The sequence below is a fragment of the Lepidochelys kempii genome, chromosome 9 (genome assembly GCF_965140285.1).
Source record: "Lepidochelys kempii isolate rLepKem1 chromosome 9, rLepKem1.hap1, whole genome shotgun sequence".
In the NCBI taxonomy this organism is placed as follows: domain Eukaryota; kingdom Metazoa; phylum Chordata; order Testudines; family Cheloniidae; genus Lepidochelys; species Lepidochelys kempii.
The window spans coordinates 74,036,330-74,054,910 of NC_136388.1; the positions used below are offsets into that span (position 1 = coordinate 74,036,330).

Genomic DNA, 18,581 nt, shown 5'->3' on the forward strand with positions numbered 1-18,581 from the left:
ATAACTATATCCTGGAATTATTTCAGGGTGAATTTTTTTACCACTGTGTCCACTATGGTTCAAATAAATGGTGGTATAATAGTGATAGAAAAATAAGTCTGAGTAGCATTCCTTTTTTTCAGGTACTGTATCATAAATGAACCAAACAAAAGGATGCTCTCTCACTAAATTCTTGTCTCTATAAAGTAAATTTATCTCCTAGAGCCATCTTTTTCCATTTCATATCACAACAAATAATTTGAACTTTACACTTTGATTCCCTCTGTGAAACTAGAACTGGGCAAATACATTTTTCTGCAAATATTTATTCAAATGTATATATGAAATTGCTTTCTGAGAATATTCTAATAAATAAGTTTACTATCAGGAATGTTTGCAGAAACTTGAGTTTTAAGTGCGTATTTGAGAATATTTATGGAAAGCAGATTTTGTTTTCATAAATGCAAATATTCACTCCAAAAACCTGAATCTTCAAGTTTCTAAGCAGAGAACAGAAAGAAACCATGTGATTTTATGCATCCATTTAAAACTAATTAATACAAATTGAGTTTCAAATACTGAATTGAACACTTGCAATTAACTTGTTCATGAAGTATCTACAGATAAAGAATTATATGGTGAATAATTTTGAACAATATGAATTCTTTACCCAGCTCTATATGACAGTCTGATATACAAACAACTGATCAGTTCAAGAATCTTTTACTTAATTCTCAGTCTTGAAGCATCAGATAACAATATTTTAATAATTTTATGACTCACAGGTTTGTGGCACTAAATTCACAGTGGTGCGATTTTGAAAACTGCCATAGCTACCATCTTCAGAAGCAGATGTTTTTCTTTTTCCACAAAACACTTCAAAGTAGATAGAAAAGTCAGTTCAAGTGACAGCATCAGTGAACAACCAGCTTTGTTCTACTTGTGTCTTAACCTCTTCTGTGCCACGCTTGCGTGCCTATGGCCACTCCTTTTAAAGGAAAGCTCATTGTTTTAAAAATAAGCACAACATCAAAGTGGCATGTACAGTATGCTCATAGGGCCAAAGGAGAGTCTATTTGCTGGATATATACACTATACATTGTAAGGCACCCGAAAGTGGTTAAGTTTACTTTTTTTATTACTCTGGTCTTCTCTAATTTCATAAAGATGGTAGCTACCACTGCTTGGAAAGGCTGGAAAAAAATGTGCACCCCTAAGAGTGGCCAGTGTATTTTTTTTTTTATATATTTCCTTCAAGAAAAACTTGTGAAAAGGTGAATTTTAGGGTATTTTAAAAAATAAATATAAACTACTATGTTACCTTTTATATACGTAGATATGTTTACATATAATATATATCTAAATATATAAAATGGTTGTAAGAACTCATTACTATAAGCTTAGCTTTAGTACAGTCCTTAAATAAATATACTGGTATATATTTTCCATTACACTCCTGCACTGCTTCTTTCTAATGCAGAACTTGATAAGCATGTTGGTTGATAATAGCAAACAAAGTAATTCAGAACAGAATAATATTTCTCATGCAATGTAGTAGGCATCCTGTGGCACTATTCTCTTATCCAAGTTATTTACAATACCGCTGAGTACATTTACAAATATTACAGTGTTTGCCATATTGGATTTCTCATGGCACCCAGCAAGGGTTCACGGTGCTACTCCTGTCAGACATGTGTTTCAATGAATGAATGTGTGTGTGTCAGCAGTGGTGCAGGGGTTACAAGTTCAGCGGCTCCATTTTGAGGTTTCAGAGCAGCGCTGTACTCACAAATGTCCAGGAAAAATTCATAGTTCTTTAGCTTCCACTCTTTGAACTTCTTTGATGTCAAGTTGGGATCATCCAGAAGATTGTTGATAGTTACCAGGTCCCCTTCCTTTGCCTGTCAAATGCCAAAAAAACCACAGCACATTTCAGAAATACAATTTAAGTGACATGTTATACTGGGCCTTTTATTTGTCCTTGAGTGCTAACAAAAGGTGCTAGAGCAACTGCAATGCACACTAAGGTCCTTCATCTATACCCAGAACTGTTACAGCTCACACAGTGCAAGGCAATCTTCCCTATATCCATTGGCATGATTCCACAGTGACCATCTGTAATTGTAAAAGCGTAGTAAATGAGGTCTTCTTGACAATTCAGTCCTTGGCATCCTCCATGACACAGGAAACAAGAGTGTCAAATACTGGCAATGGTTGTGAGGTTGGCAACTGTCCCCTATCTTCTGTTTCTCTCAGTACTGCCAAAGTTTCCTTGTGACCTAATTCTCTCTCTAAAATAAAAGTCCATACACTGAAAATTTTAAGAAGCTATACTGTTACAATTTCATGTTGAACATAAACATTAATGGTAACAGCTTACTTTTAAAGTGCTCTTGAGAACTCTGATGTGATGAAGTTTTTCATTGATAATTGGATCATTGCACCTCTTTACAAAAGACTTCCGGAATTCCTGCTTGGTAGAAGGACGCTGCTCTCCAAAGGCTGACAAGCTGGCTTGTTCCAAAGACTTGTACAGCTCTTGCAGACCATCTGTACTTTCCCTGATTTCCTTTATGTTTTCTGGAAAAAAAATTATAATTTTTTTAACAATCCAGGAAACTTTGGATGGGAGGGTAATGAAAGATCCTGAAAAGCTCAAGAATTCTGAAAGTTGCCTATGGAATAACCACCTAATATCCTTTCCCGATTTGAGAACTGATAAAACCAAAACATTCTGATCAACAATAAAGTTGGAATCAGAATGTACATACACTTTCTGAACCAAAATTACGGTGTAGTAACTAATGCAATCTCCATATTTTCATTTTTCTTGGAAATTATAATTCTGCCACAAAGATACTCATATAAAGCCTGATCATTCATCAATGAGGTCAATGGCAAAGCTCCCATTGAGGTCAGTGGTGAGTACTGGTGCCAGAGTCCCTTCAAAATCTTACCTTCTTCACAGAAATTATTTTGCTTTTTAATAAGAAGTTTCTCTTCAGGCTTCTCTTCTGTTATGCCTGAAGACTTTACACGCCCTTTGCCCCTGACATCTCTGTTTCGTGGAAGGCTTTGACTACGTTGCTTCTGGGGCCTGTTATGTGAACTATATCCCCTTTGCCACTCCACCAAAGGGAAAGGTCCATCTCGTTCATGATTGTGATGTCTTTGGACTGGTAATGTTGCCTGTCTTCGCCTCTCTGGTGACATTCCAGGTCGGCCACTCACATATTCTGGTTCAGGAGGAACAGTCTGAAGAAAATGGAGGCCAGAACTGGTTAAAGGGGTCTCTATCAGGTCCTGCCATGAGCGCCTTTCTCGATAGGGAGGTCTGCATCCTGATGAGTGTGTACTTCCTGTGGCATCTTGTCGGGAATCCTCCGCAGAAGAATAGGAGTAGGTAGATTCGCTTGAAAAGTGTCGACCATGTTTCAGTTCAGGGAATGGACTTGAAGAATTCACCTAAGAAGGAATGAAAATATCTGATTATAAAGACATAATTGTGACTAGACATTGACAAACCACAACAGATACAGTTCAGTATATGATTAGTACTAACCAAATGATCTGATTTGTATATTTTGGTATGTCACACTATAAACTCTTAGCAAGCAAGACATAACTAACTGTGTAATACTTTATGTAAGCACTACATTTTTAACCACTCCCTATTCTTGTTTTGACACATTCTCTGCCCAAGAGCAACTCCTGCTGGAAAGGACAGGATAGCACTGGTATAGGTTTTGCAAAGACCTACCCAGCTTACACCCAGTCCAGCGGTGTGTTGTGAGAAAGACATGGAAGCCCTCAAAAGAAACCATAACTGGATTTCCTTTCTTTTCAAAGGGCAGATGTTCCAGCCAAACAGGGGGAAAAAAAAAGAGACACTTCAGCACCCAAGAAAACATTTAAATTTTAGGGAACTGCTGAGCTTATCCAAATTATTTTAATTAAATTCTGCTTGGTCTTTGTACTATTTTAATTTAAAAAAAAGAGAAAGGCAAAAAAGTGGAAAAACAGAAAGGGAGGGGCTTAACCTGTATCCCGGTTGATAAAACAGCATCACATGGGTGAAAATCAGTCTGAACTTCACCCATGTGATGCTGTTGCCTCAGTCACTCTTTCTTTGGTTCTGGTTGTGTGTGGATCATGTCATTCACGCTGAAGAAAAATCTGAAAGAAAAATAGAGAACAGTCCTATCTGCACTTAGAAACAAAGGTTAAATATCACAGCCTACCCATGTACTGTATAGCAGCAATGCTTTTATCAGCTACCAGAACCTGCCCATACACTGTACACAACTTTTATCAGCTATTTTTTGCTTTAAAACACCTCTTAAGAAAAATATTGCAAATACCATGGGTATTTTACACAATGCTATATACTGAAAGAAACTTGTCTTTAAAGATATGTTTCTAATAAATAAAATATTTTTCCTCCAGATGACTATTGTATGAATACAATCTAAAAATCTTAATTTCCAGTAAATATGGAACACTGTAGATACAGTATAAACTCTCAGTTAATAGAGATGACCCAAGTACAAAACATTTTATTCATAATGGAGTCAAAATCTATATATTCCTTTCATATTGGATTTTTTTTTTAAGAAAAAATTGACTTAAACACACTAGGTAAACACAGCAGAGTAAGACGGCAGTAGCCTCTTCTTTCTATGTGCTTCCATTTCTTATTTTCAGAACATTCACTCCAGCTCTTAGCCATTAGAAATGATAATATTCTCATAATTTACAGCTGAGAACCACCTCTGTTCTGCTCATGATGTAATTAGATGCCATTACAAAGCAAGCAAAATACTAATCAAAGAAGCATGGAAATGTATTTCTTGGCCTTATACAGCATGTACTATTCATGACTTACTGAGGGTTTTCGATGGTAGGTGTCACATAGTGTTGAAGGACCTTCCTGTTTCAGGGTTAAAGAGCCATCAATATCATCCTGGTCACTTTCACTCCAGTAATCTGGTAACAAAATGTTCTCTGTTTCATTGCAATATTTACTCATAAGATAGTATTGGCAACATTTTCAAAGCATAAATGACACACTTTTTCTCTGATATAGACAAGGTAAGTCCCATTCTCTGAAGTGTCTAAGAGGTGGATTTTCTAAGATATTTAGATGCCTTAAGACAGTGGTCTCCAACCTCTCTATGCACAAGATCACTTTTTGAATTTAAGTGCAACCCAGGATCTACCCCGCCTCTTCCCTGAAGCCCGCCCCACTCAGGCCATCCCCACTTCTCTATTGTTCGCTCTCTCCCACCCTCACTCACTTTCACCAGGCTGGGGCAGGGGTGTGGGCTCTGGACTGGGGCTGAGAGGTTCGGAGTGTAGAGGGGCTCTGGGATGAGCCTGGGGCAGGGTGTTGGGGTGCAGGAAGGAGTGAAGGGAACAAGCTCTGGGAGGAAGTTTGGGTGCAGGAGGGGGTTTCGGGCTGGGGCAGAGTGTTGGGGTGCAAGAGTGGATATGGGGTGCTGGCTCCAGGAGGGGGCTCAGGGCCGAGGGCTGGGGTGCAGGAGGAGTCGGGCTCCCTCCAGGTGGCACTTACCTCAGGTAGTGGCACAGCAGGGCTAACACAAGCTCCCTGCCTTCCTCGGCCCAACACCGCTCCCGGAAGTGGCCATCGCATCCCTGTGGCCTCTGGTGGTGGGGGAAGAGGTCTTCGCATGGTGCCCATCTCTGCAGGCATGGCCCCCGCAGCTCCCATTGGCTGCAGTTCCCAGTTCTTGGCTAATGGGAGCAGTTCCCCTTTCTCAGCAAATGGGAGCTGTGGGGGCAGTGCCTGCAGGCAGGAGCGGCGCGTGGAGACCTTTGTCCCCCCTCAGGAGTGTGATGGTCACTTCTGGGAGTGGCGCAGGGCCACGGCAGGCACGGAGCCTGCCTTAGCCCCGCTGCACCACCGGACTTTTAGCGGCCAGAGATTGCGATCGACTACCAGAGGCTCCAGGATCAACCAGTCGATCACAATCTACCGGTTGGTGACCACTCCCTTAAGACATGGATAGGTGCCTGGTGCAATTTTCAAAAGAGCCGAGGCAGGTTAAGCCCCAAATCCCATTGATTTCACAGGGAGTTAAGTACATAACCCACTCAAGCACTTTTGAAAATCCCACTAGTTACCAATCTGCATCTTCAAGCCCCTAAGCACCTTTGAAAATCTGGTCCTCAGACACTTATGGCACATTTATATTGCAAAAAATCCCCTACAGCAGTGAGTCACAGAGCCTGGTTCATCTGATTTGGGCTCTGGGGGCTTGAACTATAGAACTAAAAATAGCAGTGTAGGCCTGGAGTGGAGCCTGGGCTTTGAGACCCACCTGCCTTGCCACGTCTCAGAGCCCAGGCTCCAGCATAAGCAGGAATGTCTATACTTCTATTTTTAGCCCCATAGCGCAAGCCCCACAAGCCCAAGTCAGTTGACCATGGCTCTGAGACTTGCTGCCATGAGATTTCTTTTGCAGTGTAGGCATAACCTTAGGAACCTCAGTCCCACTGACTTCCAGTGAGACTTGGGCCCTGCAGTGACTAGGTCACTTTGGAAAATGGAACTCAAGCTCCTAAGTTACTTAGGTACTTTTGAAAATTTTACCCCTAGACATATACACAAGCAAGCATAAACATTTCAAAAGTGTTTTTTAAAAATGCTGGCTTGAGTTTTTTCTTTTAAAAAAGCAATTTATAATGAATGAGCCATATTGTGTGTATCACTGTGTTCATTAGCTGGCTATGGACATACTTCGTGGATAGTTGAAAGGCACTTCACTTTCAGCCCAATGCCTCAAAACTCACCCAAGGAGTATACCAGTAGCCTGTCAAATCAGGCAGTCCATGTTGTACTTATAGTAGAATTCTCTTCCCCAACAGTAATAATCAGAAAGGAGTTCCATACTCCTCCACAGAAGACAAAAGCATTTACAAACTGCAATATCAAAATATTCAGTTAATCAATCAAGTCATTCTATTGTCGAAATGTTCCTTCCTGGGTATTTTATCATAATCTGTACGTGATGATATAAAAGACTGTATCTGGACTGCATAATGTAAAAACAAAGTACACTTTTTCTCCATTCATTTTTCTCTCCTGTTTACTATTTTCTCTTTAAATGAGTACATTCTCCTCACCCCATCTGTGTGTGACCTGTTCTGCTGGCTGATGGAGAAATGGGGGGCAGGGCTACTACTCTGTCTCTCTGTGGAGAATGAGGGAGTTGTTTGTATTATTTTTAATGAAGATCATATGCGCTTGCATCTGAGTTTATTGGCTTGATATTATCCTGCCTAATTTTGAGGAGTTAACTTAAAGAAGACTGTTAGGGGGGAAACAAACAAGAAATGAAACAATGGCAAAAATAAGGTACTGTCAGAGAGCAAGGTTTATTCTTCTCAGGCCCAAACCTGAGACCAAAGGGGATACTAAACCACCAATGTCTCAGCCTCGGGAGGAAGAGGCGGCTGGGCGGCAGCAGTGGCAGGAGGTGAGCCTCTGACAGAGAGACAGACACACACAGAGAATACTGCAAAGGCGATCGTCTATCACTCCCAGCCAGGAGTAGGAATGGCTGGGTTGAGTGGATCTTACCCAGCACTTGCAAGGAAAGAATAAAGTGATGTAAGAATGAGGTATATAGACCTTTTGTTGTTTTATCCTTCTTACTATGTATCTTTGGGTGAACAAAAATATGTTTGTTTTGATGCAACTTTTTAAGCCTCTTTAATCAGTTGCTGATCACAGACTCCTAAAGAGAAAATTCCTTGCAGGTGCCAAGTACATTTAGGCCTGCTGTGTTTACACAGTTTGGAATCAGGGCTGCAACCCAGAAATCTAGTCCAAGGGTGGTTGGACTTTGGGGTTCCACCCCAAGAGAGGTGAAGGAGTCACCTGAAGAGTGCACTCAAGAGGAACTAAAAGGAGTTTAAAGTGCAACTTGCCCTATGCCCATGTCACTCTCCCATTAGGGATTAGCACAGCTGATGGCACTAACAGAGACCTATGCAGAGCCATCTGCTTTCACTTAGCATTCTTATACTAAATGTAAAATAGCAATTCTATTAATCATGCTTGTTTTCCTAAAGACTGCCTTAAGACTGTGTTCTTTGCTTTTTCAAATGATCATTCTGGATTTCATTTTTTCTTCTGTTTGCACAGTTAAATGTATTTTCTAAGGGATTACACATATCTATGAAAACAAATAGTTAAAAGGTACTGCCTACATTAATGAAGAACTCATGAGATATCTGTGATTTATGACCAAATCATGAGTTGACTCAATAAACAGAAGCATTTTTGGAGCCTTTCTTTCTTCTCAGACCTCTCTAAGTCAATTTTGATTAAAATCACGGAAGCCGTACCTTCATCTGGCCGAATATCCTTGTCATCAGGTGTATAACCAATGGCTGCAAGTCCCAGACGGTTCATCCATCTAATAAAATAATAGACAAGGAAGAAGAATATCTAAAGGACTCTTCAGTGGTAAATGCTGTGGCCTACATTCTCTTATAATGTAGAAAAAACAGAGGAAAGAGAAGTAGTAGTGTAAAAACCAATGGTTTTCAAACTGAGAAAAACTTGACTTATACTTTCATCAGAGTAATGAGGTTACATGGAGGATGCAGCCACTGAAGTACACAGAGTCCGAGGAGCCATGGAGAAATCTGATCTCAATCCACAGCTCATGGAGAACCAGAGCCTCTATGCGTCTCTCTGTAACTCAAACTGTGCCAGCCTAGCACTGTTGAGAGCCAGGATGCCAATGGTCTATCACGCCACCAAAATGGAGCAGCAAACACACAGCGCACCAGCTAACACTGCAAATAGCAGAATTAATTAACACCTCCTTTTTTATACATATTTCCATTGGATACTTAGGGGAGCATGCTGTATAGAGCAGAGGCTTCCTAAGTTTGCCCCCCTTCAAGTGTAATCAAATATCCATTGAATCCTAACTGCATAGTGCTTGTGTGGAAGGGCTTCCATGGTTTCGGGGAGGGGAACATACTACATTGGTTCTGAGGCCCCCTCTGCTTGTTTCTGGGCCTTTGCATCCCTTTATGGCCCCACAGAACTGGCTCAAAGACAGATCAATTGCTGGTGCACCTACTGCCAAAGTAATAATTACTTCAGAAACCAACAACAGTATTTTCCATGGTGACATCCATGGTACATTCATGGTGATAATACAAGACAGTATTAAAATAAAAACAGAAAGATGCTCATGATTTCATACAGACATAAATTATGAAAGAAAATTCTGTACTTGTAGAATCAGAAAGCTAAAAGTGAAAATGAGACTGTAGTATATGATTGACTTCTGAAGTATCAGTCTAGGTGTACATACGATTGGAATCATGGAAGAAAATTTTGATCTCTGTTATCTTCTGTGATTATGGCTTTGCTTTTATCCAGAAAGAAATATACCCTGACAGCATCAATAATAATATAATCTATAAAGGGATATTACCCTGACAACATGCTACAATTTTGCACACACATTTACTCTTTTATCCCTGAGCAGCTCCTTATTTAACAAGATGATCTGGTATTTTCAAAACCAGACCATTAGATAAAGCATATTTTGGGACTAATTCTCCAAACTCCATCCTCGCTGAAATACACTAAGTTTGTATTTATACAATATATTTACTTGAATCGTATAAAAAGAAAAAAATGAACAGAATTAGAGAGAAGGTAAAGATACTTGATTGAAATAGACTTCCTTCTGGAGAGTTCTATCAAGTGTAATTCATTTCTTTTTGCCTGCATATAGAATGATCATGTTACACTGAATGAATCAGCCAATTTTCAGCAATAATGAAACATCAGGATCACAATGGATGAAGCAAAAACCCTAATATGAACATCAGTGTTTTCTATGCCAGATTTCTCTTGATAACTAAAAAGCATTCTCTCATTCAGAAATATTAAAAATGTGTTCATAATAGAAATTGAGAACAATCAGGCTGCAGCCTCAAATATTTCCTTAATCAACAAAGACTTAACAGCTGTCTAAAAGATAGCAGTTTCCTTATACAGTGAGATTACATGCTTTTTGGAAGCAATTCTGCCCTTTTTTAAATAGCACAACTTGACACTGATACAGTTAATCAACCAAGGATAAAATTATTAGCCATGTGACAAGATTACCCTTCAAGGGCTTCTCATAAGACAAACGTTCATGAATAACATATGTATTACAAGAACGTTTATTTTTGTGTAAGTTACATGAAGAAAGATAGTTTAATATACTTCTTTCCTATTTAAATGTGAACAATTTTCAACAATAAATTTCTAACTCACTGAATCTGTGAGTATTCTGATGGTACAGCATATGAAAGGGGATATAAAATGAGGGAAAAGTCATTGCTACCATAAAAAGAAGGCAATGTAGAAGTGAGATAAAATGGTCTAATGGTTTAAGCAAGGACTTGTGAGTCAGAATGCTTTTGTTCTAATACTGGATCTGTCACTGACTTACTATGTGGTCCTCAGCAAACCACTTAATTTAGCTGAATCACAGCTTTCTCAGGTATACAATAAGGACAATGACCAACTTAATTTTCAGACTTACAGGGGTGTTGTGAAAATTAATTTGTTTGTAGACCTGTGAAGATATGAAAAACTACCTACTAAAACGTTAAGTATTATTGTTATTAAATGAAAAAAGGTGGAAAATTTAGAAATAGGAATGAAAATGCAGATCACTTTTCACAAACATCAGGTGCAAATGTTAAAACTGCCTACAGAGATCTAATTTATTTGCTTTGCCATCCCAAATAACTGATCTCAAGAACATACAGAAGTAATTTTTAAACAATGAACAGTTCTTTAACATTTTCTCCACTATAATACCCAGCAATACAAGTTCATTCAACAAAAGGCATGTTTATAATTTGTGAGATACTTGCTTTTCTTGACAAAAGCTATTATTTATCGCAATAACTGAAATCACATTTCCCCTTGTTTACTAATAATTAGTGTTGGTAATTTTAAAATTGTGTTCCTGAATCGTGAAATTACATATCATAATATGGCACTGACTGTGAATATAAAAGTTCTCACTTATGTAATTATATGAGAGGTTTGTCACGTTTCTTTTCCTTTAAAAATTTTATTGGTGTCTTGCTTTAGAAAAATACTGTTACTGTTTGTCTTTAGACACTTATGACCTGATACTGATCTCATTTTTTTGCTAGCTAAGTATAAATTATCATCCATCAGTCCTTACTCAAGCAAAATGACCACTGACTTCAGTTGGAGTTTCACCTGAATAAGGACTGCAGGACCAGGAAATATAATTGATATGACTCAGAGAAGGAAAATTATTCAGTCACAAAGGCATAATAATTTATTTTTGTTGACATTTACCAAAACTTTAAACTTACGTTAAATTCACAGGAACACCATGAATGTACTGAATAAAGTTACTAATATGAATATGTATAGTCTATGCAAAACTGGCTATGTGAAGGAGCAGAGAGGCAGCTGCCAGGCACAGCAGGGATTAAAGAAAACCTTTGCGTTCAGTTAGCCTCACCCGTTATACCTGAAGCCAATGCCAGGCCTGGAAGGGGGAGAAAAGAAGGTAGCCTGGCTCAGTTAGGGGCTGACTGGTGAAGAGGTAGGAGCTCTCTGTGTGTCTGCCTGAAGGCACAGATGCAACCTCCCTGCCAATGCAGCCACTGGAAGCAAGTAGGTCTTCCCCTGCCAAGGGGGATCTCTACTGCCAATCGCCAACCATGGGGAAACTGGACTAGCAGGGCCATGCCCCAAACTAAAGGACTTACAACAGGTCCTGAGCCTCCCACTCATGGCTGGGAGCAAGATCCAGCTCCCCTGTCTAGGGGTGTGAGTGGCCCAGGACTCTAAGCCAGGACCTCAGGGAAAGGAGGGCAGGTTCTGCCCTCCAGCCCCTATCCAAATGCTAGGCTGCCCGGCCACTGAAGGCCCTATCACAGGCTACAAACATGATGATAGTGAAGATCATGCAGAGGCATTAAAATTTCCAAAAGAACTGTAAGAAAACTGAAAAATTTTCTCTTAAATTGACAGAAGCAAAACTGTAGTTACAGATGTTACCCCATTCTACCTCAATAATCTAAACATTGGAAGGACTGCCATTTTATTCTTTTGTAGTCTGAATAAAATTAGGTTTTTAGATTCAATATGAGTAGATATGAAACAACTTACATTATTTAATATTATAGAATATATCAATTTTTTAAAATATTTTGGGACTAATTTTGAATTAAGACAGTATGACCATCAAGTTTATCAAAAGTACTGTATTTAGATATATTCTATTACAGACCATATCACTATATATAATTCCAAAGAAAATTGAGAGATTTCTAAAGAGAAAATTTAGACAATTTAAGCAATTCAGTTTTATTTGTACTACAGAATTACAAAATTGAAATAATTAGAATAAAAAGTTATCAAGGAGTAGTCTATCATTTGCTAGCTACATGCATTAGATTTGAGGTAAAAATGATGTTAGTGAAAGTGGACTATAGCTTCAGTCTGATTAACTTCCTTAGTATGCAGTGTGTACTAGTGTCAAAGATAATCATGAAGGGGAATTTCCATAATTCTTATTAATGAGACAGTGTTCCAGCATCTGATTTTATCAACCTCCCCCATCCTCCACAATAAGAAAAGGTTACTGAACTGGTGGAATGCTATTTATTTATTACACCACAAAATCCCTAGTTCCAAAACTTTGCAACTAAGTCAAACTGGCTGTGCAGTGGCAACCTTTACAAACTGTGTATGATAAGTGGCAACTGCCTGAGGTGCCTCTGTGCTATGGGTAGCAGCATTTCCATGAGTTACCTGCTGCCTGTTCTCACTCAGCATAGGGCATTTATTCCTCAGGTGCTCCGTGGAATTACAATGATAGCACCTTCTGTGGCTCTTCTGCTTTTACAGGAGATTTGGGACAAGGACTGGAGGAGTTAACGTGGGGAGGTGAGTGTCCAGCCTCCCATCCACCTTCCCTCTTCCCAGTGGAAAATTGGGAACCTTGCTTCCCACCAACTAAAACCCCTCTGCCTGTGATTTATTCCAACTAGGTGCTTGAGATTGTTCACATTTATCTGCAAAAGTTGCAAGTTCTTCAATCATCTCTACCTTTTTATCCCCTAAACACTGTTTTACATCATCATTAGACATACTCAGGAACTGTTCCTGAGCAACCAAATCACACATTGCTTCAAAGCTTGTAATACCTTTTCCCCTTGCCCACTTATCCAGCAGATCTCTCATTTGATTCACATAAACCGCATTACTTAAACCAGACTCTCTCTTAAGTCTTCTAAATTTTACTACTAAATTTTGTATGTTTCAGGTGTAATCTGAAACCATTTTAAAACCAATTCCTTAAATTTACCATAATCCGCAGCATCACCAATTGGCATCTTATTGATTATGTCCAGACCTCTCCCAGTCAACTTTGCAACCCAAGTGATCACCTGTTGATCCTCAGGAATCACATGGAGCATACACAGTCTCTCAAAGGTGATGAAATATTCAGCAATGTCCCCAGACTCACTGTATGGAGGTGTAATGCGGCTGGACGCACCACTGCAGTGCTTCCTGCTGGCCGTCTGGGGAATTAGCTTGGGGATTGCCAGTACGCCCTTCTCAGGTGGTGTCTCATCCATCATCTCATCTGTCTCCACCTCCAAGACCAGTGTCACGCCCCGGACCACGTCATCCTCTTCTGGACACAGCCCTCCAGTGGTGTCCAGGTCGGTCCTTTCCCCCCTTACAGGGGACCGACAGTCCTTAGTCCAACGACTTGCCTCAGTGGCAAACCGCAGTTCCAACTCTAGCCGCTTGTCTCAGTGGCAAACTACAGTCCATTCACTGGCCACTCCCCTCAGTGGCAAGTGGGGGCAACGGGGAAGGGGGGGAAGACACCCGGGCCTACCCGCTACTCTGGAACTTGACCCAGGGACCCTATAGCTGGCCACCATGTGTTGCCCCTCCTCCAACTCTGTTGTCTCCTTCCCTGGGCCACTTCCCCCGCAGCCCCAGAACCAACTCTGCCCTTGTATCAGGGCCTCAGCTTGGCAGCCATCAGCCTGGAGCTGTCTCATACTCTGCTGACCCTACCCAGCACTGCTCTGTCCATGGTCCTCCTCCCTCAGACTCCAGGGAGTTTTCTCTGCCCTCTGCTCTGCTCAGCAGCACCTTCTTATATGGGCCAGCCTGGCCCTGATTGGCTGTTCCAATAAAGCGTCTTCTGATTGGCTGGCACTATAAGCCTTTTAGTCATTGGCTGCCTCCTGTGCAGCCTCCCCAGGGTGGCTTTAACCCCTTACCTACCAGTGATGGGCAGCCATCCATCAAAGGAGGGCACAGCTTCTCCCATTGGGGATTTTTGGAGAGGTGGAGCTCGCTGGTGTAGGGTTCTGTCTCTTCCACTCCATCATAGCCAGTTGATGCTTTTCCTCTTTTTCTTTTTCCTTCAGTTCTTTGTCTTTCAGTTCCAGGGCTCTCTGATGTGCTGTCTTTTGTCTGGTATTTTCTGCTTCCCATTCTTTGTCATCCTCCAGCTTTCTCCATTCTCGGGCTTCCTCAGCCTCTAGCTGTCTCAGTTCCATGGCTCTCTCGTAAGCTAACTTCTGCCTGGTTGCTTCTGCTTCAGTTTCCATCTGTTTTAATTCCACCTGTCTCTTATGCATTTCCTCATTTTCTTCTACTTGCAATCTGTAGAGCTCCAACTTTTTGGTAGCTTGACTTTCACTCTTCTTACTTTTCTGCCCCTATTTCCCTTACCCAAAATAAGCAAACAGAAAATAACAAACCAGTAACCACTTTGTCTGTTCTCCAGCCAACACACTTAAAACTCACTTAAAATCTACACCAGTATTTCAAAGCAATAAGCTGTACACATTACCCTGCTTGACTATGCTGCTGTGACAGGTTAGACCCCCCCCCCCCAGCTTCTGGGTTGCCACCTGAGGTACTGGGGTTTCACTAAGGCCCTCTTGCTCCACCAGCCTGGACTCCCTCTTCCTGTTTTGCTGAATTAGGCTCTCTGGCCTCTTGAGCACACACACAGGTAGGGCCACACCCAACTACAAACACAGACTGAAGTCATCTGTGTGAGAGAGGATTCGCCCAGTGCTCATGGGCACACCCCTTTTGGGGAATAAACCCAAAACAATACTGTCTTGTGCTGTATAAAAAGATTTGCACAGCACAAGCTCATAAAAATTCGCCCTCTCCCTCAAAATGAAGAGAGATATGCACAACTTCTTACCCCTGCCCCAGTTAGAAATTTCACAAACTGGGTTTAATAATAAACAAAACAAATTTATTAACGATAAAAGGCAGATTTTAAGTGATTATAAGGGATAGCAAACAGGACAAAACAGATTACTGAGCTAATAAAACAACACATGCATACTAAGCTTAAGATCTTAAAGAGTCTGGTTTCAAGAAGTAATTTCTTACCCTAAATGTTATTTTAGGTAAGTTGCAGAGTTTCAGTAGCTTAGAGTTGCAGTTATTTTTCTTATAGACTGGACCCCCGTCTCAGTCTGGACTCACCCCTGCTTTTCCCTTCAGGTTAGTTCCTTTGTCCCTTCAGGCTCTTTAAGAAAGTCCTTCTTCTTGGTTAGGCAATGGAGGAGAGTCCAGATTTACCCCCTCCCCAGCCTTGAAAAGGATTTACCTAAGGTGGGAAACCTTTGTTTCATCCCCATCCGCCTACAGAGAAAAAGTTCCAGCAATGTCCAAGGTGGTATTTTGTATCAAGTGACAGGACCACCTGACCTGGTAGTGTCACAGCTACATCCGAGGACATCTCTCAGGAAAGAGAGAGATTAGTATCTTTAGAGTTCTATTGTTCTTCTTAAATGGGTCATTCAGGAGGCAATTGCCTATGGCCTGGTGAGTGTTCCCCCAAGTACACAGACAGTTGTAATTGTTACATAGTCAATATTCCTAACTTTAGATACAGAAATGACACATGTATACAAATTGAATAATCACATTCAGTAAATCATAACCATTCCAATTATATCTTACATGAGCCATCTTGCATGAAATATATCATAGTTATGCCATATTCATATCATAACCATATTTCTATGAAGAATATGGGGTGTAACGTCACAATATGCTCTAAGAATTATTTTAGCGATGTTCTATGGCCTGTGTTATACAGGAGGTCAGATAGATTAGATAATCACAATGGTCCAATCTGGCCTTGGAATCTATTAATCACTTAAAAATTCTTCTTGCCAAATTTATCACATTGTCCATGCCTCATAATACAATATAACCTGAGGTGGGTGAAAAGAAGAACAGTAAATACAGTAAATTCTAGGAACAAAGGTGCAAAATGCATACATCTGAAATATTCTAGGTATTTCAGTTATTCTTATAAACAATACAACTTTCCTCAGTTGACACAAAGTATTAGATTATTATGGCTAGTCTGTCAAAGCCTTTACTTAGCTACAGAGGGGAATAGGGGTGAACAAGGCTGCCATTACTCTTTTGCTAGGCCCCCTGCTCTGATTGTGACTTTGGCCATGCTGGGGAGAGCAGGGACTCTTTGCCTTCTACTCCTTTCAGCAAGCAAGTGGGGTGGGGAGGTGGAGAAGAGAAGCAGGAAGTGGGAGGAGCCCAGATTCCCTCTTTCTTTCAGCCCACTTGCCAACTAGAATAGCTCAGAGGAAAGCAAGCTGCTCCATGGAAATAAGTGAATTTACTCCTCCCCCAGAGCAAAGGGTGCCCAGGGCCACTTTGCAGACCTCGTGAAAAGATATAGATATAGAGATAAAACTTGTTGAATGTGTTCTGAGACTTGAAGATGGTGTATTTCCAGCCTTTATATAACCTTCTAAATTAGCATATCTTATCCATTTGAAAATGGTTGTATTAGATGTTTTGAGGCTTTTTTCATGCCAAGATTAAGAGATGAACATGGCATCTGACTTCCTAAAGGATTTTGTCCTGTCTAGAAAGAATTTGATGATTCTGTAGACAACCAGACAAAGCCATTGGGACTCTTGAGGATGAGCAGGTTTAGACAAAAGATGTTTTGATTGAAATTGTAAAGAGAAACTACTTTTGGCAGGAATTCTGGGGTAGACCTGAGTACTAGATGATATAAAGGAAGTTAAAGAAAAAGGCGTTTTGATACAGAATGCAATCAACTCATGGATCCTTCTGGTGAAGATGATTGCATTTTAAAAAGTAACCTACATTGAAAGAGACAGAAGGTCTTCCAGATATGATCCACACTCTTGGAGGTTCACCCTCTCAAGTTCCAACCTGTCAACAGGAATTTGACTGGATCCTGCACTTTTGGACCCTGCACAGTAAGATCGTCTTTGGTCTTCCCAGGAACACACAGAGGCATCTCTTGTAGATGAGAGAACCAGAGCCAAAAGAGAGCTATAAGAATTTACCTTGCCCTACCTCACCTGATTTTATTGGCTTTTCTGGCACAGAAAGTCAAATCATGTATCAGATGGCCAGTCCATCTGAATGAGATGTAGGAGTTGCAAGATATTTCTTCTGGTGTCTGGAGCAGAAGAGATCCATTTTTAAAAATTATTTTTGGCTCAGTTTTAATGATGCTCCACCAGAGGAGAAACAGATAAAGAGAAAACAAGGAAGCTGGAAAAGAGGAGAGGAGTAAGTGTGATCCCTATGGCTCTCGGATCCATCCCCTTGAGGCTCCTCAATTCTGCTGGAGGAGACCACTTGCCTTGATATAAGAGCAGTGCTTTTAAGATACACTAATTCAGGAGCTGGTTTTTCAATTTCTAAGTTAAGGGTAATAAAAAGACTGCAAGGAATGGCCCTGCCAGCAATCAAAAGAAAACAATGAAGTAGAGAAAATCAGAGACATTTAATGAACAATTTCTGGTAGGTCCAATTATTCAGTCCTAAAGGAGATATCAGAATCAAGGAGAAATTTTACTATGTCATTTTATAGCTTAAGGGGAGTTATGACAAAATCAATTACTATAAGATGGTTCTTTCTCCTGATTCAAAAAAAAAGCTCAGTGACCTGGAGCTTTAATGCTGGTGAGATAAATCCCACCTTCAGGTTACAATGCAGTACGAGAAAAGTCACTGACATACAGAATTACCATTACTCATGGAAACAAACTACCACTGACATTTTTAGAATCCTCTTTTCTTCCTTTGGGGTTTGAACAAATTCACTATATAAGCTATTAAACTGTCAGCAGGGGACTGGACGAAACAGTCCTCTATGTATGGGTCACTAGTTTATATTTGGCTCCAGCTGGTAGTGACCGATAGCCATTGCCTTCTGATAGCTGTTTTAGTGGGCCACAATGAGTGGATGGTCTCAGTCCAATTCTTAGTGGATAGCTTTATAAATAAAGCATCCATATATTCTTCACTTTTTACTTCAAGTGCACTCAAGATGCTACATTAGTAATAAAATCCATCTCTCTACATTTTAATAAATTTCATTCCTATGGTATCTGAGCACCAGATACAATGTAATACTCCTGATACAATACAAGATAAATGATCATAAAATAGAAAATTTAAAACCAAATAAAACACCAGAAAGTTGTCA

At 40.3% G+C, this 18,581-nt stretch overlaps 1 protein-coding gene across 1 annotated transcript in view; it reads right to left on the minus strand.

Moving 5' to 3' along the window:
- Positions 1 to 1,416: 1,416 nt before the first annotated feature.
- The window catches only part of LOC140917643 (connector enhancer of kinase suppressor of ras 2), a 461,714-nt gene continuing 444,549 nt past the window's right edge, over positions 1,417 to 18,581 (minus strand). The window contains exons 21-25 of the mRNA XM_073360900.1: positions 8,353 to 8,423; positions 4,865 to 4,965; positions 2,937 to 3,444; positions 2,360 to 2,559; positions 1,417 to 1,880 (exon numbers count right to left, since the gene is read on the minus strand). Of these exons, the coding sequence (XP_073217001.1) occupies positions 1,665 to 1,880; positions 2,360 to 2,559; positions 2,937 to 3,444; positions 4,865 to 4,965; positions 8,353 to 8,423 (1,096 nt within the window). The 3' untranslated portion in view covers positions 1,417 to 1,664. The remainder of the gene's footprint in view (positions 1,881 to 2,359; positions 2,560 to 2,936; positions 3,445 to 4,864; positions 4,966 to 8,352; positions 8,424 to 18,581) is intronic.